Source organism: Parambassis ranga, chromosome 7, assembly GCF_900634625.1.
Source record: "Parambassis ranga chromosome 7, fParRan2.1, whole genome shotgun sequence".
In the NCBI taxonomy this organism is placed as follows: domain Eukaryota; kingdom Metazoa; phylum Chordata; class Actinopteri; family Ambassidae; genus Parambassis; species Parambassis ranga.
In genome coordinates this window covers 10,893,326-10,916,896 of record NC_041028.1, presented here as the reverse complement: position 1 = coordinate 10,916,896, position 23,571 = coordinate 10,893,326, and the positions used below count along the sequence as shown (strand labels likewise).

General features: G+C 46.1%; 1 protein-coding gene across 3 annotated transcripts in view; it reads right to left on the bottom strand.

Annotated features, from left to right (window-relative positions):
* Positions 1-727: 727 nt before the first annotated feature.
* Positions 728-23,571, bottom strand: part of samd11 (sterile alpha motif domain containing 11) — a 42,856-nt gene continuing 20,012 nt past the window's right edge. The window contains exons 5-13 of one of the 3 annotated variants that reach the window (XM_028410845.1): positions 18,743-18,835; positions 15,812-15,976; positions 10,955-11,108; positions 5,985-6,100; positions 5,254-5,332; positions 4,208-4,992; positions 3,520-3,653; positions 2,518-2,628; positions 728-2,277 (exon numbers count right to left, since the gene is read on the bottom strand). In XM_028410845.1, coding sequence (XP_028266646.1) covers positions 1,999-2,277; positions 2,518-2,628; positions 3,520-3,653; positions 4,208-4,992; positions 5,254-5,332; positions 5,985-6,100; positions 10,955-11,108; positions 15,812-15,976; positions 18,743-18,835 — 1,916 coding nt within the window. In that variant the 3' untranslated portion in view covers positions 728-1,998. The remainder of the gene's footprint in view (positions 2,278-2,517; positions 2,629-3,519; positions 3,654-4,207; positions 4,993-5,253; positions 5,333-5,984; positions 6,101-10,954; positions 11,109-15,811; positions 15,977-18,742; positions 18,836-23,571) is intronic. The other 2 variants (XM_028410847.1, XM_028410846.1) reach the window with 2 other exon arrangements.

The following is a 23,571-nucleotide window of genomic DNA, read 5'->3' as shown; positions in this document are numbered from 1 at the left end:
TTTTCCACCATTTACCACTTGCACTGAAGGTAATTCTCAGGATTTTGTTGGGTGAACGATTATCACACACTGTCACTGGTGTACAAAACAAGGGGGTTGTTTTAAACGGCACAAATGAAGATGTAAGAAACATGAGCGTCGTCACATTTCCTCTGCAGCAGCTTTCAGTGAATTCAGAACCTCCTGGCGTAGAGGCCTGCCTAGAGCGAGGGGAAGTCCCAGAAGAGTGTGCAGAGCATACTGCTTTGAAGGAGGAAGGTAAGTGTGAGGGCTGGTTTTGCTCTTCTGTATGTATGTGTGTGTGTGTGAGAGAGGATATAGGAGGGTCAGGTTTACCCCCACAGGCAGGGAGGCCTTGGCCTGCGGCTGAACCTCACACTCCAACAGCTGGTGTTGACCTGAACTGTGCCCCCCACGGGTCACCTCCCCTTCAACATGCACACAGACCACATGCTCCCTTCCTGCATGTTTCTACACGAGAACCACAAACACCTGAGGAGGAAGAGGCATTTGTCTAAGGCAAGCACACAAATGAGAGCAAGCAGAGGAATTTGTTTAGGATTTATTTCACCTGTGTGGTGAATAGAAAAATAGGATGAAGACAGAACTTTTGAAGGGAAATCTAGAGACCTTTTTTTTTAATTAATCACTTGCATTGTTAAAAAAAACATAACAAATTCAAAACATTTGCATTAAGAGCTTTGTGCCTTTCTTTTCCCTGCAACCAAGAGAAAACAAAGTATCTTTGGAATCCATCTTAAGGGCTAATTTTTAATACATATCATAATCTGCTTTATCTACTACATCAAAAGTCCTATAAATATTTTGTCCTCATATTTATATGCTGAAGTAGCATTTGAGATTGGAGCATTTTTTTTAATATTACAATTTTTTCTAAAAAAAAAATGGCAAAACAAAAAATATGAACAAAAGTACCACCAAAGTTCAGCAAGTCACATTTTTCAGTAAAGAAAACCTTATTCGTGCAACTACATTTAACAAAAAGTATCACGTATGCAACCTTCAGGATATTTTCATCTTAAGCGTGATTCTGTACAATTTTGCATGTTTTTTTTCTACCTCCCACAGTAGTAAACACAAACATACAATGACATAAGCCGTACACACAATTGAGGCTTTTTCCATTTCAGCAACAAGCCTTTGTACGTCAGTGAAGAAAAGCTCTACCATGAGTCCATCCGAGGCACTAGCCCAGCATTCCCCCTGTTGGACCAGTGTTTCTCTGAGACCATTAATGCAAAAAGAAGCGGACACATCATGAAATATGGTTCCAATTCCACACATCCGGTCATCTTTGGTATCGGGACAGTGGAATGCATAGTTGCAGTGATAAAAGAAGGAGCTGGTCAGATCTGGTGGTGCTCAGCATATGTCTTAAAAGTCAGTGCCACGCTGCTGTTTGGCCTCGGGAAACAGGCGAGGAGGAGAAGGAAGGAAGGGAGAGAGAAGAGGGGAGAGGCGTCTCTTTAATTCCTGGGCTCTGCAGGGCTTGTGGTTAGAGCAGTGACAGAGACGGGGGGAAAGGGAGTGAGGGAGCAGAGCTTCCTCCAGCCCAGGAAGGAAGGAAGAGTTTCCGCTAGCGTCTGACTGTCTGACTTGCAAGAATGTCGCATTTGTGGCAGGGCTTTGCTCCCTTTTTTTGGCAAGCTGTCTGTGACCAGCTGTCTCCTTTTCCTCTTTTTTTCTCTCGCTCTGTTCCTGTGTCGCTTCACGTTTCTCCCTTCCAGCCCAGCTTCTTTGGATTCTGCTTGGCTACAGCCGCTGCAGAGGAAGTCAGCTGATTGGTTTGCCGGATTCGGTCCATGTCGTCCAGCCTTTTATTCCAGTCTAACATTTTCCCACAAATTTCTGCTTAAAGGTCCCAAGGTGAGGGGAGTCTGATAAATAGGGCCCGGGATTCAGTCTGTCTGATTCAAGTTACCTCCCTCATCCCTGCACTTGAGACAGGTCTTCCCTTCTCACCCTGCCTCTACACTCCTACGAGGGAGTTTTGGCCTCGTATCTTCCCACCACAGTGGAGCCATTACCGTTTTCCTGCTTAGGGGAGGAGCACCCTGGGGTTGGGCCACTGTAGGGAGAGGAGCTGCTGCTGGTGGAGGTGGGTCGGTGCGGCAGGGAGAGGGGCAGGGGGTTGTCCAATGGTGCGGTAAGAGGGTCACGATCCCGTTCTGGGGGGCGCAGCGCTGCAGGTGGTGGAAACGGGAAGGCCAGTGGAAATCCTGTCATGTAGAACAACCTGCCGACACGGCGTGCCACCTGAGGAGATGAGAGGAGACCATATGACTGTCAGTACAGCCTGGTGACACTTGTGTAATGGACTAATACTGTATTTTAGAGAGAGAAGAAGAGAGGCTTCAGTCTATGGGGCAGGCTACTTTAAGGGAAACAGCTATGCTACACTAGTTTGTCTTGGTCCTACTCACAGAAACACACTTTCAGACACACACGTCCACTTGATCATACACAAACACACGCGCAGGCCTGTGGTGTGTATACCTGTGAGCGGATCTTGAGTGCAGGCCCCAGCTTTAGTCCCATGGTGTTGAGCAGATGCTCCTCAGTGAGCAGCGGCAATGTCTCTCCATCAATGGCCTGCTCCCGAAACACCTGGCAGAGACACAGCCGCTTCAGCCACAGCCCACGACATACACACACACTGCACATTCATTCACACAAACTACACAACAGTGGCTCTGTTCCAAAATGTCACATACCCATTTTGAGAAAAACCGAAGATTAAGAACATTTTTACAATAAGGATGGTGCAGTTGTGAAGAACGTGTGGTCTATGCATGTGTGGACAAAATCCATGTCATTATTGACATCTGTTACTTTTAAACAAACTGCAGTCAGCATCCTGTTGCAGAGAACATCAAGTCTCTCACTGTGTTGATAATTTACAAAACTAATCTAGCCAATTTAGTGGCCAGATTGACTCTTATGGTTTGGATGAACTAGATTGCATCATCCATTCAGTGTTTTACATCATTAGGTAGCTTGTTATGCTAATGCTAATCCTCTGGATTTCTGATATTTTTGACAGAAACCAGTCCAATAGCTGTTATAAGCAATTAAGTTGTGACTTGTTTTTAGGGTTACATGGCAATATTTCCACACGTTAACATTTTTAAATTCTTACATAAACATGCATATTGTGAGTATGTTAAGGCCGGACAAGTTCTTTTTCCTGTTCTGTCAAAGATAACATGGGTTGACTTTTCTCAAATGTTGGATGGTTCATTTTGGAAAACACATGTTTCATTCACACAAGCTACAGGTAAACACCTACATACATGCATTACTGAATAACCTTCACACAACAATGAAAATATGAACATAAACACTCACACACTCACTTTGCAGGTTTTAGTGCCTAGTATCTAATCACAATGATTACTATTAAATATACTACTCTCCCTGCATGGTTAGTAGTCAGCCTGCCCGTGACCTCCATCCCCCTTCTCTCTGTTTCACTCCTCCCTCTCCCTATGGTCTCACCTGTGTGTATTCAGCACATCCAGCCAGGCTGCTTATGAAGCCACACACATCCTCCACACTCCACTTGCTGATGTCCTCCACAGGGTTTGCTGTGGCCGAATCCTCGCCATCCATGAAAAGACCTCCCAAAGCGCCTGAAAAAGCAGCAGCAAGTGAAAATGATGAGTCTGTATACACACTAAGTACAAAGCTGCAGAGTGGTTCATAAAAGTTCAAGCTGTGCCGTAGAATCTTTAGATGAGTTGAGCTTATTCATGACGCAGATTTGAATAGAAAACCATTAATATGATAATAATGAAGCCTATTAATCATTTTAATCTATGTATTATTTATTCTCAGTATGAAATAAGTGTCTTACAGTTTAAGTGCCCAATGCAATTCTTCAGACTTAATAAAACTATATTCAAAAATTATAATAAATATTCTAAACGCATTTGTGTTATCCCACATGTGTACAAATGTGTATGTATGTGAACAAACACCCCCTCCTCCCTCCTTTCTGCCCACGTGGCTGTGCTGCTGGTGGTGAGCATGTGGGTCACACAGGGGTCAGAGACAGGGCCCCTAACAGGGAGAGGTCTCCACACTGGAGACACGCACACACAAGAGTGACGCTAATGGCTTTCACATATCAGACTTCAGCTGTGTGGTGTGTGTGTGTGTGTGTGAGAGAGAGAGAGAGTCTCACCCGTGTGAAAGTAAGGGCTTGCGTATGGGAATCCAAAGGGCAGCGACTGGGTGTGAAGAGCTGGCAGTGGAGGCATGATCCCTGGTGGCAGGTGGTACTTGAGATCAGCCTTACCCAGTCCAGGAGTAAAAAGGTGGCGACTGGGTGAATCTGTACCTGCTGAGCTACAAGCGGCGCTCAGCCTGCCCGAGCTCTCTCCAGCCTCCTTGGCACTGTCACTGGCCTTAGCGCCAGTCTCTTTACCCCTCTCTCCCTCCCTGTCCCTGGGTTTACTGCTGGGCTTTGCACTAGCGCCCTCCTGCCTCTCCTCACACATCTCCGCCTCGCTGTCAGAGTCCTTCATCTCCTCGTCGTGCACCTCCATGTCTCCCTCTCTTCCTCTGTCCTCTCTTCCTCCTCTGTGATCTGCAGCCCGGAGCTGTGTCTGGTGGACCCTGCGGGCTGCCTTTCTGGATTCAGTATCCGGCCCAGCAGTGGAGCTCTGTGCCTGGGTGTCTTTGGGTGTCAAAGACACGCCTGGTTGCTGCTGTTGGTGGTTGAGTGTTAGCAGGGGTGTGGCAGCCCCATGCCGAAGCACCAACATTGCATTTGAGCGACGGGCCAGTTCCTCACGGAGAGGATGTCCCTCTGGGATGTCATGGAGACTCCGGAGGGCTGGATGGTCAGGTGGCAGGCCAGGAGGTAGAGCTCCCAGAGGGTCAGAGCCCAGCAGACGCTGCTGCTGCTGTCGCTGGTGCAGACTCTCCAACTCCTTCTGTCTCAGCAGCTCAGCTGACATCTCAAGCCTGAGGGAGCCAAACACACAGGGAAATGTTGAACTATGACTTTCTCATGTAAAATGTAAATGAAAAACAGGATGCATTTCAGAAAACTGAAAAATCTACAAGACTGCTTATCAAATGTTGAAACTGAGAATTTCTGAGAATTCATTACCAGCAACTTGAATTCATAGGTAGTTATCAGCACACAGTCTACCTCATACACAAACCTTTTGTTCAGTATAACATAAATCACAGTACTATAGACACACTATATGAAACACACACCTGGCCAGATTTTGTTTTCTCAAGAGCTCCTGTTGTCGTGCGAATATCTCAGCTTGGGCTGGTTGGAGAAAACCATAGGCTGTGGAAGTAAGAAAGAAAAAAACACACCAGTAAGCGAAACTTGAAAAACAGATCAACAAATTTCAGAAACAAATCTATGAGTAAACATACAACATACATACACTCACATCTTTTACAGTTTTATGTTCTTATTTAATCTTCTGGTTTAATACAGTAATATACTCTGATATAAAATATGCTTATATTGTTCACTTCCTTTGTCTGACTGCCAACACAGATATATTTTTTTCACTTAATTGCTAAGAACATCAAACCTTTCCTAGAGTGAAATTAATGGAATAAATTGAGTAATTAAAGTAATAGTGCTGGAGATATGGCGATCTGAGCAACTGTGCCAGTGGTTTCTAACCAGGCACCGACCACATGGGTTGAAAAATGCATTAGTATATACTAGGTAGTATACACTAGGTAATATATACTTTACTTTGTAGCACATACTTTGTAGTACATACTGTGTAACTGACCAGCCTCCTAGGGTGAGAAAAGCTTGCGGCCATTGTTTTTGATATGGTCAGTGTGGACACTATGAGTATTATTCAGTGTTGGCTTATCTACCTATATTTCTATCTTACTGGCCCATGCCCCATATACAATGATAATATTATGTATATTTAATATAGATTTCCATCTATCCTTTACTGATGACTCACCAGGGGCCTGGCAAAGTGCAGAGGGCATGCCCAGGAAAGGAGGCCGCAAGTGAGGTCCTAAGGCGATGTGAGGAGCCGTTGGAGGAGACAGTAGGGGTGGAGGATGGGACATTTCTCTGCAGACACAAAAATAAAACACATTCATTTCAATTTGGATTTTACAGAAAAATACACAAACACAACTGCTGCCATATGCCCCAATATCTTAAGTTTTTTTCTGTTTTCAGCACATCGCAACTGTTTCTTCATCCTTGTGCGTGTATGTGTGTGCTGCTACACCAATGTATGCAGTGTATTTTTATCAGTGGCGCTCCAGAGGCCCCCATGTCGCCCCAGTGCCTCATCAGTCTTGTCACGCCGCAGCAAGCGCCGCTGGCCATTGCTGTACCCTGGACTGCAGCCTTTCCTTCCCCTGCCGCCTCGCACTCAAACACACACACAACTCTAGACCCTCACACATAATGAGGGCTGAATGCACAATGCCAGTGTGTCATGCTCCGACAGCTGGGGCGGCCCCTGCGTCTTGACCGGGGCCATGGGCTGAAGGACCTTCTAATTAACACTCATCCCTCCTCTCTTCTCTCCCTTTTTTACACCCTACTCCCCGTTTCCCTCCCTCTCTCCCTCACACTCTCTAGGCTGCATTGAAGCCAGTGAAAAGATGGAGCGTCCTGCAATCTCTGCTTCTGAAAAGGCCTCTCCATTATGGGCTTCGTCTTTTGTCCTCCTCGAGGGGGAAAGGTGCCTCTCACCTTTCTCCCTCTCATTCTGTCTCTTGTTCTGTCTTACCCATCTTTTTTATGTTCTTTGCTCCCCTCTTACTGCTTCTGTGTGACCTCTGAATACAAATCTGTTTTTTCTCCACCTTTATTTCTTTCACCTCTCTCCGTGTATTTTTCTCTCACTTTTTCATTCCTTCATCTCATCCTGTCTGTGTACTTTTCAGTCCTTTTTCTCTTCCTGACCCTTTTCTCTGACCTTTGTGCACATCTTTAGGAGTACAGGGACATCATTTTTGAGGAAGCACGTGAAAACCTGTCAGAGCGACATATGCACCTTGACCCAGTTCAGACTTGTGTAAATCTGGCTATGGTCTTCACGCAAATGCGGCTATCCAATCCTGCTAGCGACATCATGCTTCCGGGTTCACAGTATCTGGGTTGCGTACAAAAGCCGTGTGTAAAAATCTGTCAGACTACGAAAGCTTTGCTAGGAGTTTGTTGTCTACATGGCTACAAAAAAACCAATTGCGCTTTGGAGCAAAAAACAAAACAAAAGAATGAACGTAACAAAAACATGCATGACACATGCGCGCACTCTTTCCTATCGCGGCCTGAACAGGGTCTGAATTTTACGATGCACCACCTAGCGCTGGAGGACAGCAAAGAAGCCAGGTTAAATTGGTTTGAGCGCGGACACATGTGTGCGATAAGCCGGATTTGAAAATAGGTCTGAATGTATCCAGTTTAAAAGCTATCCGGATTCAATCCCACTTTAGCTGGATTGAATTTCCCCGGGCTGAACAGGGTTGAAGTGTGTGTAGCTTTGAGCCCAGAACGGGCAAACGTCAAACAGTTGTCTCCCGGGCCCTTCCTGAGCTTCGTACCCACACCTCCTCTGTTTCTCTGCTTCTGAGCTGTTGCTACTATCACACCAATCTCAGCTCAGCGGCGTGTGACTGCAGCTGCACAAAAGCCTACATGGGAAACAAGCTGAGGAAAACAACAAAGTCAAAACCAACACTGAGACACATGCAACCGCAAATATTGTTTTGCAACCGTGTTCAAATTAGCCAGCGCCTGCATGTCTCCCTAAATGGTGCGGGGAGAGAAAGAGAGAAGAAGTGCAAAGAAGGAGAGCACAAGAAGCTGGGAGAGGAGGTTGGGGGTTGGAGCCAGGATGGAGAGGGTGATGGTGGGTTTGTGTGTGTGTGTGTGTGTGGTGGTGGAGGGGGGCATTCATCGATCGCCTCCGCCGCTGAAATGTTAATGCTAATCGTATAACCGCTCTCTCCGGCGGTGCCTCGCACTCCAGTGGCAGCTCCAATTAATCTTGGGTGAGGGCTGTGGCGCGTGACCCTGGAGCCGAGAGCCAGGGCCCCGCTAGCCGCTGCTTATGTAATTACACCGCCCAGTGTGTAATCACCTGGCCTAATCCCTGAAGGCTTGCAATTAGCCTTGCGATGCACAGTTCCACTAGGCTACGCTAAGGCACCCCCGCAAAACTCCCATCCACCCCCACCCTGGCTCCCGCATGCCAAACTCCTATCACAACCCCCCCTTTCTGATGGTCCTTCTTTCTTCCCTCTCCTTGCACCGCCTACCCTTGCCTGGCGTTAGCCCGCAGATGAATAACGGTCAATTAAAGCTGCATGACTGGGGCTGCCAGGCGTCTGCGCCACCATAATTAGGCCTAATCATGGGGAGTAAGAAAGAGAGAGGAGAGAAAGAGTGTGTGTCTGACACTCCCCTCCACTCCCTTCCTCCGTCTCTCCCTCTCTTCCTCCTTTTATAGGAGGCAATTTCGAGGGAGGAGTGGCAGACATTAGTCGTTTTGCTCTGAGGCTGTGTGCGTGTGTGTGTTGGATGCATGTGCATGAGTTTTTGTGTGTACACGCCTGTTAGTGTGTGTGTGGTTTTCTTTTTGCAATGCATCTGTGCATTTTGTTGGCAAACCAGTGACATGCTATAAAAAGACAGTCACCTAGCTTTTGCATTAGTCTGAAAATAGGCAGATTCACAAATGCAAGGTGGACTCATAATCAGTGGATTTTCTCTCTCTGTCTGTCTCTCTGTCTCTGCCTGCAGTGAGGCCAGGGGCTCCTGGGGAATTCACTGGTGTGTGGCGACCTGTCAGAGTGGCGACAGTGGCCCCGTCCCACAGAAGCCGAGGCTGTGTGTGTGTAGGTGCGTCTGTGTAAGTGTGTGTGACAGGGCTGCCCTTAATGACTGGAGCGTGGGGGGATTAGGAGCGCGGCGCGGCCGCCTTCGGCTCCTTCTCCGCAGGAACACATTTACACAGGAAGCTCATTAAAATGGATGAGGCTCCCTCCACGCTTGCTCTCTCTCTCTCTCCCGCCCTCTATCTCACACACTCCCTCCCTTCCTCCCCTCCCTTATCTCACACTATCTCGCTCTCCTCACTCCCTATTTTGGTTCTCTCTCCATCACTTCATCATCTCACCATCTCCCTTCTTCCCTTTCTTCATCCCTGTTTTAAGCTCCTGTGTTTTCCACTTCCTCTCTCTCTCCTCTTCTCTTTACTTTTCTCCACTGCTCCCTATTTGCCTTGCAGATGCTCAGTGAGCTTAGTGCCATTTAGGGCCAGACAAATGGAGCGCCAGGCTCTAAGCCCATCGAGCGGCCCTAATGATTTGTTTTTAACAATGGGCCCTAATGGGCCCCAGATAATCAATGATGAGGGGTCGATGGAAAGGTGAGCCACGGAGAGAGTTAGAGAGAGAGTGAGGGGCACAGCTTCCATCTCTGATTCACTTCCTCAGCCTCGCTTTTCATGTTATAACTTTTTTTTTTTTTTTGCTTTTATTCACCAATTATCTTGATTTTAATTCTCTCCTTACTTGGCAGCCATTCTGCTTCTATATCTTAATTCTCTCACTCTGTACAGACACAGACCCACATCCACATGGCCAAAAGTATCAGGACATCACACCACACATATATATATATATATATATATATATGATGGCTTTCCTCCAGATTTTAAAAGGAGTATTTGTGAATACCACGCTGTGGCATTGTCATGTTCATGAGTACAAGCAGGTGCAACATAGAATAGTAGAATAGTTTGTTATTTCTTTCTTCTTTCCTCATTTACAGAAGCTCCATCTTGCATTCTCTTGTTTTTGGACTTTTTTCTTTTTTTTTCACTCCAATAACATGAAAAGTTAAAGGGTTAATGAGAATGCACAGAGAAGAGGGCAGGGTGAGGTAAGGATGGATGGATGAATGGAGGAAAAGAGGGTGAGGCCTAGTTAACTCTCCATGGTCCTGTGTGGCTAATTACTCTGTGTGCTGTCGGAGAATAGCTGCGGCTCACTGAGTACATTCACACAGCACAACTGGCCTCTCTCACACACACACACACACACAGACACACACACACACACAAATTAGCAGACATATTCACACAAACAAACCCAAATTCAATCCGCATAAATGAGCACGCATGCAGACCGCCAGCTTGAAAAATGGAACAAACAAACACACGCGAACACTCAGTCCCACAACCCCCCCTTCTTGACTCAACACACACACACAGTATATACACCCCCACAGTCTCCCAGAGCTGCACCACACAGCGCCTGGCCGCTCTGCTTCCTGCTTATTTCCCCCTCCTACCCCTCTCTGTCTCACACACAAACACACACACACACACCCTGCTGCCGCACCGCCGGCCCATTATCGATCCCCCGCCTCTCCCCGCGCCACATAAATAATCGACAAGCAATTACCCGCCCACTCCCGCTGCCCCCGGCTTTGTTTGGGAGGCGCAGGGGCCAGCACTGGGGGGAGAGGAGGGAGAAAGAGCTGGCGTGCAGGCGTGCAACTCAACAGTGGTAGCCAAGAGGTTATTGGATCCTTAGTTTAACCATGTAGTATGTGGAAATGCACTCACTCACACATGCACACAAACCTGCACTGCAGCACCAAAAAGAGCCAAATATGAAATCGGGCCTTGCTGTAGAAGCTGAGGATGAGTGAGAGAATGAAAAGAAAAGTGCCATGGTGTACTGATGCAAACCGGCAGGTGATTAACATCTTCAACTCTTATACAGTGTCTGTGTGTGTGTGTGTGTTCGTGAAGAGGACGTGGGTGTTGTTTTGTTTTTTAATGATGAATAATGATGCACACTGTAGCTGAGTAGGGTCGCAGTTTCAACAGCTGTAGCTTGCTACGCAGGTCTGACATAGAGATCAGGAGGAGTGTTGGTCTGCGTGTGTTTTTACCTGTCAGTGTAATGTGCGTCCCGATGCTGCGGTAAGCCTTGCTTACGTCTCTGGCTGGATGAAGAAGAGCTGCCTGCTGTGGGCAGGTGAGCTTCTAAGGCCGCTGGATTCCTCACTGCTGCAGCCAACGCCTCCTGGCGAGCCCGCAGCATTTCTGAATGAGGTGCAGAGGGGTAAAACAGTGGAAGCACAGAGGAGGGAAAAGATGAGAAGATAGCATTAACAAGAGAAAGAAGATGAGGGATTAATAGTTAAGAAAAAATGAAAGAAAGGATAGATTCAGAGAAAGGAAGCGGAGGGGAGGAAGGGAGAGAGGATAAAAACTTTAGAATCCAGCTCACCACGTCTTACTGACATATTTTGTGTATTCATATTCATATTCATTTTCTTAAAACTTAGATGTCTTTTTTAGGTAAATATAAACACATCTAAATAATACCATACAAAAGCTGTAATAATTTTTTCAAAACAAATCCTGCTCACTGTGTTTTTGTATGAAGGGGTAACTTCACACACCCCTCCCCACCACCATCATCATCATCATCATCACCATGCCTTCTCCCTCCACCTTCTGCCCTCATCCACTCGCCTCATTCCATCTCTTTCCTCGCTCAGCCTCACTCTCTCTCTCCTCTCTCTCTCTCTCTCTCTTCTAGCAGCCGTGGTTCTCTCTCACCCTCGCAGGAGAAGAGGACTCATCATTATCAGCCAGGCCAGGCCACACCAGGAGACATGGCTTCTAATGAGAGAAAAATCCATCCTGCTCTTTCTCCTCCCTCCTTCTCTCCTCCCTCTCGCTCTCTGCCTCAATCTATCTATCCCCCCCCCCCACCCTCCACAACCCTTTTTTTAATTAGACAGATCCCTCGGGAGCTAGGGGCCATTTCCGCCGCCGGTACGGGTGTGATGTGTGTTTCTGTGTGTCTGCGTGATTTAGGTGCCTGTGTGTGCATGCCTGACTGTGAGTGGTGCGCATGGGTGTGTGTGAGCAGTTGAGCGGGCGCCGGGGTGGGGGGGGAAGCGACAGATATTAATGCGGCCTAGCTCCGGTGTATCGATCTGTTTGCTGCGCCAGGCCGCAGGGGACTCGGCTGGCGGCAGACAAGGGTGTGTGTGTGTGTGTGTGTGTGTGTGTGTGTGTGTGCGCTTGTAGGGTGGGGTGGGGTGAGAGATAAGGGAAGGATCAGAGGAAACTCGAGCCCCAGAGCGCACACACAAACACACATACACACACAGTTGTCTGTTGTGCACTTGCGTACACGGCACAGTGGTGACAGGGTGGAAGAGTTGACCTCTATGAGCTTCCTGTGGTCACAATCCCACATCACCAATTATTTTGTGTGACTGGCTCAGTTAAAGGGGTAATTCAGCAATTTTTAGTATTTCGCTTCCATAAAGTCTGGGCACCAGATTTACAAAGATTGGCCAGAATCGATGCTGCAGGGGGAGAGACATCCTGGCCATACCACAGCTTAAATAATAAACATGAAACACACCCTGCTCAACACGCTGCAAGAACACATGACTCATGAAGCTATTAGAAAAATGTCTATTATCCCATGTATGGAGGCTTTCACTGACAAATGCACATAAAGTAATTTAATTGTGCTGTGAAGAACCCCTTTGTTAGGACACCTTGACTCACCTGTTCTAGTTCTCAAATATTAACTAATGCAGGCACAATGCTGCCTCAGTGTGCACTTTTAAAAGACAGGCCACTGATGCAGTGGTCAGTGTGTGCTCCCAATTTTTAACTTCAGTGTGTGCTTAATATATGATGTGTAAGCAAAGTTTGAACATAGACAGAAAAGTCCACCTGGATGTCCAGTCGTCTCCAGTTTGGCTGTCCACATGCTGACCACTGTGATTAGCGAAAAAAATCACAACATATTCTGTCTTTTTAAATACTTAAATACTTTTTGTTTTTGTTTGCTTTTTTATTTGAATCAAAGGTATTTTTTTAAAAAACCTTAAAAAAATCTTAAAATCCAGGGAATAGACAGGACCCTCATTTTTACAGGTAAAAAATGTGCTGTGCAAATTTATGTGGGACTTCTTAAACTGTTTTAATGTCTTTGTCTATTATTTCTTTTTCCATTTATCTAGTCCATCCCTCTCCATAGTCTTCACAGGGTCCATACTTTGATCCCTTCCTTCCCTTTCTCTGAATTCTCTTTCATGTGACCTGGGTGGAGCAGGGTCACCTGGAGTCCTACTCCTTAGAGGGTCTGTATGTGTGTGTCTGTATTTTTGTGTGTGTACTTGGATTCAAAATTTAACCCTATAAAACTTGTCTCGCATTGCAGCTGCTGGAATACATGAGGAAGGTCTTTCTGACTGCAAATCAGAGTTCTAATTGACGACACAAACCTCTCTCTCTCTCTCTCTCTCACACACACACACACCTCTTCTTTCACGCAAGTTATTTTGGGAAGTCCCAGTTTGCCATTCGGACCCATTCCTCTTATCCCTCTTTTGTGTCATCCCATTTTTCTCCCCACCATCATTCCTGGAGTTGGGCCTAAATCCCCTCAGTTAAGCCGGGTTTTCCTCAGCACGAGAATGCAGGGGAGTGCTGATACAGCCTGGCCAGCCTTGTGATGGATTCGGTGGACTGGCAGGTACACAAAAGCCAACATCCATCCGCTAAAGCAAACCATAGACCAAAAAAGTATCTTCAGGAAGAGGTGTTTAGTCTAGTATCATAAGCTTATGTAGCTCTAAATATGAGTCTGTTGCACTGAATGTTTTTGTCCTCTTTGTCCAATCACGTCTTTGGGACAATTTAAAAAAGATGTGCACTGCTCAATGTTTCACTGCAGACTAAACTGCATGAGACAAACAGTAGAACACACCCTCCACCCCACTCCTCCTTTTACTTTCATCTGGGTGTCTACCCCCACCTCTCATTTTCTTTTCTCTCTCCCTCACACTCCTTTCATCATATGAAGAGGGAGGGAAAGCCCTCCTGGCCATTTCTACAACCCCGCCACCCCTCCACCCCAACCCCCCCATTTTCAGCTCCCCTTCACCCCCTCTCCTCTTCCCAACTCTTCTTTTGCCCATCAGGTCCAGAGAGAGCCACTCAAACAACACCTTGCACCTACACACACACACACAGACACACATGCACATAGAGTTCCTCTTCACCCCCGCCTCTTTCACGCACACACACTTTCATTTTCTGTGCCCTACACTTCAAACACATGAAAGGATGCTCTGCGGGGACCAAGGCTAAAGGGAGAGTTGACGGTAAGGAAAAGGAGGAGGAAGCAGAGAGGGGGGTATAAAAGCAAGCTTGAGAGGGAGATGTATAGGAGAGATGCGGGGCCCAAGTGGGGGGGGGGAGAAGGGGGTCACAGGGGCCCCCGATCAGAGACCAGGTCAATGTCAAGGGGCTGTGGCTGAAGTGATTTACATCAGCCTCTCAAAGGACAAAACAGCCATCCCACCTCCTCAACTGTTTGTATCTGAGAGTGTCAGTTTCCTAACAAGCTCCACCTGTTAATTGGAGAAAGGAAGGGTGTGGAGGTAGTGTTATAATACATTTGTTAATATACTTGTAAACAGTGGATATAAGTAGGAAGTTGCCAGGTGTGGTAGGGAAGGAGTTAAGATGAATTTGAATGTGAGGAACTATAACATTGGAAATACATAGAATAGTTTATTTCTTTCTTCTTTCCTCATTTACTCCTGTTTCTTGTGTCTCTTTAGTCACTTGGAAAGGAGACTGTGTGTGCGTGTGTGTGCAGAATAAAGGATGGTGTGGAAACTATCAGATTTGGAATGTAGAAGTGAGGACAGGGAGTGAGTATGTCTATATTGTGCCAGATTGCCTGCCTCAAAACCGACGACGCTTCTGGGAAAGGAAGCCAGCGATCAGACTGAGCCCTGGGCCATAAAACCCCCACAATGCACCACCATTTTGCCTCCAACTCCTCAAGACACAGAGAAAAGGCAATTAAAGCTTTATAGGCTTCGCCCCCTAGATTTGCAACCAGCAATTAAAAATCATTACTAATCAAATAAAAATAAAAGTAGCTCAAACAATTCAGCTAGCGCATCGATTGGATTTATGCTACTGCTAAAAAGCTCATAAAGACTGGTAGGATCTAAATGTGACGTTCTTTAGAAAAAGTGAGAAAAAGGTTAACATTTAATAGCAGGCACAGAGAAATAAATGTAAAGCCAACTTATAAAATCCAAACTAGGCAACTTTTCTCATTTTCTTTTCCCCCCATCAAACTGCAATCCTCTCCAACTTAAAACCAGTAAATTTTATGTCTGTAGAAATTGAGTAAATGTGTGACACGCCGGTGGTTTCCTGGGTGAGATTTAGAGGGTTGGCAGGCTGCCAATGAGAGCTCCCGGATCAATCATGGCGTTGATGCATGTGAAGGCTTGTGGGTGTTGTTAACAACGGAGAGTCAGGGTGGTCAGAAATCACCCTGAGTGACACTTTGACACTGGGTGGGCAAGCACCACAAATAGAAATGTCAGCCATCTCCATGGTTGGGGTTTTACAATGGCAGCAGTGTGGCACACCTTAACGTGGTACTCTGAACACACTGCTACACTCCAGGTACAAAGTAGCACTGCACTACAGCAACTTGGTGACAGGTGATAGAGTTTTTTTTTTTAATGGAAGCTGGTGAAGTTAGTGGAACCACTGAATTTTCTAGGACAAACTAACTCTCAAGTTATTTAAAATTAAAAAATAAAGGAAAAGTACATCCAGATATTCTATGAGTCAGTACTTACTGGTAAAGCTGGAAACTCTATTCAAATACATGTGGTGCATATTATGACAGTGATGATGATGACAGGCTAATAAAACCACAAAGCCTGCACACTGACCGTGGCCGGGCAGGCCCATGCTGCTCGCAAGCTGGTATAGGCGTTGCTGCTGCTCCTCATAGGACCCTTGCTCGCTGAGCGCTGACATCATGCGCCTGTAATGCTCCTCGGGGCTCATGTGGCCGTGGCTACCGCCCGCCTCCACCACTGGGCTCTGAGAGTTTTCTGCAGGGAGGAGGGACACATTCATCAGGGACCAACTCACCAGAAAATAAATGTTAAATTAAAAACAATGGTTCCAGTGCTGCTATCTGGCAGTTACTTTAGTGTTGTACAATAACACGTACTGAAAGCAATATAATAGGACCTCCACATACTGTAGATATGTATGCTTCAAAAAAATCCGTTTTTACTTTTTGTGTTTGTGCTAACGACGTATTTTGAATTGAGACATGTAGAATAAAATGGTTTTGATGATCATGCACTGACAGACTGGATGCCTCGCAACACACATACACCTATGCATTGTTAAAGTTTTGAGTCTAACCCTGTCATGAACTCACAGCATCTCACATTGTAGTATACATGCTCACATGGGTCAGAGATACTTCACAATACACAATTCTAACTGTATCTTTATCTGATGCACAAACTACAAACACTCAGCTACCACCACTGTGTATGTTTGTGTAGTACTCCTGAGCTGTGTTTAAGATATTGTGAAGACTATGCAGTGTATGATATCTATCTAGCTGTCAGTCCCCCTTCTTAATCTCTCTCTCTGACCTCCCTCCTCCCCCTCTCTGTCAATAGTAACATGATCTAAGGTAAGGGTGGTGGGGGATATGGGGAGGTGGTTAGGGAGTTAGAGGAGAGAGACAGAGGATGAGGTGGAGGAGGGAGAAGCAGAGGAAAGCAGGGGTTATTTTTACCACCCTCCTCCTTATTGAAACCTGAGTCTGGCCCCGGGCAGGCGAGCAGGAGTGGCGCTGAGGAACGGAGGTGGGGTGAAGGTGGTGAGGGAGGAAGTGAACACGCAAGCATCTCTGTCTCCATTGCCAAGCTCCAACTAATCCACCCAAGGTCCTCAAGAGTGTGTGTGTGTGTGCATGTGTGCACAAATGCAACTAGTCTATGCCTGTCTCAGGTTTTCCTGCTCTTTAAACACAGCAGGGGGTGCCGACTTTGCAACTGAAAAAAAAAACAGACATCATTTACACAGCGGCGTCCAATCTATTTGGCTCCGTCCATACGCTACGCTGTCAGTCTTTCTATTCCTCCACCTGCATTAGTCATTAAAGGATAGTGTCCGTCGCCAGACTTGGAGACGAGGATATGTAACCCGCAAAGATAACACACAAGTACAAGCACCCATACAGGTGCCGAGTCAGGCTTTGGGCGTGGATAGAGCTCAAGGTTAAGACACAGGATCAGAAATGTTTTGAAATGGCTTAAATGCACAGCAGGCTGCGCGTGCACACATACACAAGCAGAATTTTGTTTATCTGTCTTGCTTATGTGAATATACAGCACAGCAAAAGAAGAATATATACGGGGCTTATACAAGGGTTGTTTGATTTAAAAGCCAAAAACCTTACCTCACACTCTGAGAGGCACAAAAACACAAAATCAAAATAAAACTCACATATGCCCTGTTTGCCTTAAAAGGAAGCCAAGCCAGTGTACACAAATAGACACACACACGTATATAAACACACACACTCTGTCTCCACCAATAACAAACCCATGCATCTTTCAGATGCATGGGTTGTGTCTGAGTAAGACGATAATGGCCAGGAATGAGTGCTTTTATACACAGTGAAAGAGGAAGAGGCTCCAGGCAGGGTTGCTGTTGCTCAAAGGTCACACAGAGGGCAAAGGTCAAAACAGGGCACACGCTGAGCTCTGCACAGCTCAATCAGACCTCTGTATACACACACAAAAAAACTCTGTGCATCTAAGTGTTACACAAATGTATCCAGCTTGAAAAAAATCACTTATAAGTCAAATAATTAGAAAGTAACATTGTGTGTGTATGTTGAGTGTCTGCAGTGATGAGGCTGGGCATGTGGTGAGCTGCCCTGGGTTTTGCTTGCTGTATAATGCATCAGTCAGGAAATCTTCCTCAGAAGCCCAGGGGGAGAGACTGGGCGGCTGTGCCGGCTCCAAGCCGGGCGCCTGGTTTCACACCACACGAGGGAGATATGAATAATAGAGGACAGCGACCGGATTGAAGCCCTGTGCAGAAGAGGCATTATCTTGCAAAGGTGAGCCTTGTCAAAGTCTGTCATTTATGCAGCCTTCATTTCTCCCAGAAAGTGAATGAAGAGAGTGCACGTTTGTGTGTTTGGAGCAAAGTACAGTGGAGGGTCGGCCATGTTGTGTTTTCCTGTTAACACATCAAATCACAGCTCTCATTCATCTGTGGTAGAAAATTGTTTTGATGGAAACTGTTCAAAGTGAAGGCTGTTGATTGAGTAATTCAGACACTGTATGTGAAAAGAAAAGTCGACAGTTTTTCAGATGACATTTTTCAGTGACTGGTGGGTCAAAAAAAATCTCTTTTGTCGTGCTAAAGTTTTCCATCTTATTGAGGAAGCAGCAAAATAACAATTCAAGCATGTAACTAAAACACTAAAAAAGGCATGTTTACTGAGCCTTTACGGGCTCCATATAAAGCTGAATTCATGCTTCTGTGTCAATTCTGATGCCATAGCTTACACTTTTCTTGGCATTTATACTTGCTCAGTTTAGCAAAGAAGGATAAGGTGATGCTAGCAGGTGGACCAATCACTGTTGTTGGATCTTCACTGCAGCAACATGTTACATTTCTGGGCTAGGTACATGTGAGGCTACGGCCTCAAACAGCTGACAAAAAGCAGAATTAAGCCATTTGATGCAATGGTCTGCAAACATGTTGTTGACCTCACTGTAAAAATGTATCACTTTCATGTTTCCTGCAACTTCACAGATACTGAATAGTCTTCTTACCTTTGGGGGATACACTGCGTGACTTCTTGCTGTTGGAGGGACACTCGCTGCTGCTGTTGGGAGAGAAGCTTCTTCTCTTGCCTAGAAGATCGTCTGTAAACAGACACAGACACACAGGCAGAAGGACAAATAAGAAATAGACTGAGATACTCAGAAACAGGAGTGATTAAGTCAATCTGCCCTGCATGTACCTGTGTACAGGACAGCTGTTTAGAAATGCAGTTAGAAGAGTGAAAAGGAGAAAAGTAATAGGTGGAGAAAAGAAAGGAGGAGAACAAGTGAATCTAGCCACAGACATCCAGAGAGTCAGAGAGGGCTGTGGTGGATGACAGATCTTCTGAGCTAATTCATGTGTGTTGGTCAATTTGAGGCAGGGAGGACGGCTCTTTTTCTCTGAGCCTCCTCCTATGTCTCTTTCCAAGTCTGTCCTCAAGTGTTATCACTGCTCTTCCTCCCTCTCTCTTCACTTTTTCCAGATGTTAGCACAAAAGCCTCTGACTAAACTGAAGCATGAGAGCATCTCAGGTGCTTGAGAAAATCCTCTCAGCTGACGTTATATCTATATCATGAGTTCAATTTTAGCTTTTGTTCCTCCACAACAGCCACCCCCTTCTCTTGCTGTCCTCTCCTTGTAAACATACTCATCTCGTTTCTTCTTCTGCTTCCTTCTGCCTCTTCTCTCATCTAGGTGTGTTTGAACTTTACTCTCATCAGGAGATCTCTCTCCTCCCATTAACACCCCTCTCTTCCTCCCTTTTCTCCCCCTCAACTTCCACCCCTGCAGCTCCCAAAGAGGAGCATCTAGTGTACAATTACAGCACCCCCTACTGCCTCCCCCACCTCCTCCTCTCCTCTCCTCCCCTCTCATCTCTCTCTTCCTTCCCATCCCATCACCTCACCTCCACCCCCTCTCAAACACACCTCAAATCAATACAGGCCTAATCAGAGAGGGTGGGGATGCAGAGCACATCGCACGCAGTGCCGGCAGGAAGGAAAGAGCTGTTTGTCATTGCTCTATCTCTCTCTCTCTATTTCTATCTCATGCACCTCTGATTTTTCTCTGTTTCTTCCTCCACACAGAAAGCCAAGCCACAGCAGCAACTGCTTCCCTTCTTTCTCACTTTCTCTCTCTCACTTCTCAGTGCGTATTTTTAGGGATGGGGGGGTTGTTTTTTCTCCCTCAAAGAGAATGGTTTCTCTTTCCTTTTGCCTCTTTTTCAACCAAGCAATTTTTCATCATTTGCACAGAATGAAGAGACAATAAGCAGGTGGTAAAAAAAAACAACATTATTTTGTTGCAATACTAAAGCAAACTGTTTTTTTTCTGTCACCTGATATTGCTCTTAGTTACCTGTGATGTGCTGACAGATACAATCAGAAGTTAGAGTGGTGTCTGACCCTTAACCCTTAACCTTCCCCCAAACTTATGTTCCTTTCTGTCTATAATAAGACACAGAGACAGTAATTTAGACTCTGAGGATTTTGTTGTGCTGCTAAAGGAGGCCTGCTGTTGATGAGAGGGCGAGTGAGCACCCGAGACAGGGAGAGGAGGAGGAGGTTCACTAATGATCCCGTGTTTGATGTTGCCTCTCAGGTCCTGAGGAGATCCACTTCCTATACCATCCTAAAGAGACAGCAGGGACGAGGGAGGGGGGGAAGGATGTAGGGAGGAGTGCTAATGGACAAATGCATGCATACACACACATTGAATGCCTTTCACAGACTCTACTTTTTCTGTCATCTCCTTTATGATCTCTCATTCAGTTTTTCTTCTCATTTTCAAATCATGCAGTGCATTTCTTTCACTGGTCCTCTAAAGGTCTCCATCTACCCTATTAGTAATATATTAACAAAGAGAGAGAGAACCCCCATTAGTTAAACCCCCTCTCCTACCAAACACACACACACACACGCTTACACCCACACCCAGAGCCTCTCATGATCAAACACACACACTTGAGTCGTCTCTTGAGCCGACCTCACTCAAGACACTGTGTCTCCTGAGCGAGTGCCCGAGGGCCAGAGATTTGAGGGCGGAAAGCTTTTAAAGCCAATTAAATGGGGCTTCTTAGAGCACCGGTGCTCCCTTTTAATGCTAAACTCAGAGCTCTGCTAGCGTCTATACTAACCCTTTTACTCCCACAAACACTGCTTACAGTCAAGTTTGCTACCCGAGGCCTTTCCCTATCACCTGCTCGTTGATATTCCTGTGGAATTAGTGGTGAGTTTTTTATTTTAGCTTCAAGGCTGTCAAAATAGGGCAAATATTAAGTGAAAAATAGCATTATCTGCTATGATATAAGCCCCCAAACAGTCAACAGGCTAACGTTCTGGCCTCTGTCTTACTTCCTCCTTGCTAGTTAACCTCCTCCTTATCTGCTCTTCCTCACACTGAGAGAAAAGATGGATGAGAGCAGAAGACACACAGAGAAAGAGGAAACAGCAGGACCTAAACGACTTCTCTTTCATGTGACACCGCCAGGGTGAACCATCAGGCAGGAGAGCATTCCCCTTTCTCTGATTTCCTCCTCTGTTCCCTCAAACTTCAATCCTCCTCCGCTCCTCTCTCCATCCCATGCAGCGTGTTGACAGCTCAGACAGCCAGACTCCTTAATTCCTCTCTTACTCCGTTAATCTGTCATCTTTATCAGGCTGGGGGGTGGGGGGTGGGGGGGTGGGGAGGGGGGCTGGGGGCTGGTGGGGGGTGTGACAGGCGGGGACGTGGGGTGGGCCGCCAGCCGCAGCCCCCCGATCAATCTCCACATTACAGCTGACAGAATGGTGCTAATAACTTATTGATCCCCCCTCCGTGCTCCGGGTCCTCCGCCGGCCCTGAAAGCCCTGCCATTGATTGGCTTACAGGCCGATGCAGCTGGGAAAAGGGAGGGAGGACAGGGGGAGGGATGGGGGTGGTTGAGGGACAAGATCATGCTGAGTGGAGGATGCAACACAAACACGTGCAAACATACACATATAGTGACGCTGCCACTGTACGTCTCATTCTTTGGATGAGAATTAAGATGGACAGTTAAGAGGAAGGAAAAATCAGGATTGGAAAATAAAGCAAATATTATATCATACTAGCAATTGTTCCTTAAGTTTAAGTTAAGTTTTGTCATTTGCAGAGAATTTATTTTTTCTATATATATTATCTGATGTCACATAGTGTTCTCATGTCATTCTTAAATGTAAAATGTTCCCTTGTCAAACCTCCCCAACATTCATCTGTCTTCTTCCGCTTACAGTGGTGTTGCCTAGCAACAGCACATGCTAAAATATAATATTTCTATCAAACAATTCACAGCTTATTAAAGCCTATTAAAGTTTTATAAGCATTATCAAATAATTAAATCTTTGGCACAAGCAGCAACATTTTCACAAGTTCACCAGTGAGCCTATCAGTGAAAATGTAATCTACTATCCGGTGTTCTTTGCAATGCCCTGCTCCGAGCAGAAACTAAAATTAAACAGCAAGGGCATCAGACGGTAACTGGAACAATAAAAATAAAATCATGATTGCTTTAAGTGCCCTAGAAGGAAAAGAAAATCTAACTCTACTATTTATTTTGTCTGAATTCCGTCTTATGATAGAAGCTTTTTGAACAATACCAATCCAATACCAATCCATTTATAAACAATAACAGCATTTTGCTATGACAGTGCAATTACATCCCTGTTAAGCAGTGGGATGGTTTAAAATATTTACTCCCCACATTTCCATTTTTGCTTCTGTAGGACAAAGCTAATATCAGCACAAAGCCTGGAATGTTTACTTTGGTGTAGAATTGCCTTTCTATGCTAATCATGTAATAACTGGCTGGTAATGCTTTAAAAGCAATCCTCACTCGCAGTCAGTTTGAAAGAGAAGGTCTTGCACAAACATGCTGGGCTGCAGATTCACACGCAAGCAAACATCTAAAACCAGGCCTTTAAAACCACACACGGAAAGGTGCGCATGCACAAACACACACAAAAATGTGCTCAAGCCCCAAACCACTGCTACAACCCCCAACCACACACACGCCGACAGGCTGTAACTGCCTCTGGGAGTCTGAGTGCAGCAAAGGAGAGGGAGGGAGAGAGAGAGAGAGAGAGAGAGAGCGGCGGCCCAAAAACACCTTATCTGCCTGTTTGAGTCTCCGGTCTGACCGCAGAGCCACGGTTTACAGTCTCCACAGGCAGCCAGACTCTCAGCGTTGGCGCCCCTGCCCCCCCACCCTTTTCCCCTCCTTCCCTCCTCCCTCCACCCTTCCCTCCTCTCCACCTCTCACAGAGCCTCTGAATAGCCAGTGGCTGGGGATTGAGAGAGCGAAAGAGGGAGGGAGGGATGGAGAGGAGAAGGAGGGAGGCAGCCCTCCTGTCTGTCCCTCAGATTTAATTAACGGCCCACTCCGGCACTGAGACGACCCGGCAGGCCTGCTTCCCTTTCCTCCTGACCCACACACACATACACATGGAGCCGTCCACCGCCATAGTTGCTGCTTGCCCTCCCCTGACACCACTACCACACTCATTCATCTCTTTTTCTTCTGTCTGTCTATTTCCAAATGTTTCTTCCATCACTGCTTTTCTGTCTCTCACTGGTGGAGACGTTTCTTTCATTTTCTTTCTCCTTTTCTCAGCCTCTGGACTGTCCTGCTTAGAGGTCTCCCTCCACAGTTCATTGGTAAACGTTAAACAGTGTTGGATGATAAGTACAATAATAGAGTTGACAGGCAGAACAAAGTAAACACGAAATCATACCAGCACACAGAGTCAAATAATCCACTAAGACTTCATACACATTTCACCCACCTGAGTATTTGGACTCAAATTTGAACCTGTGTTGA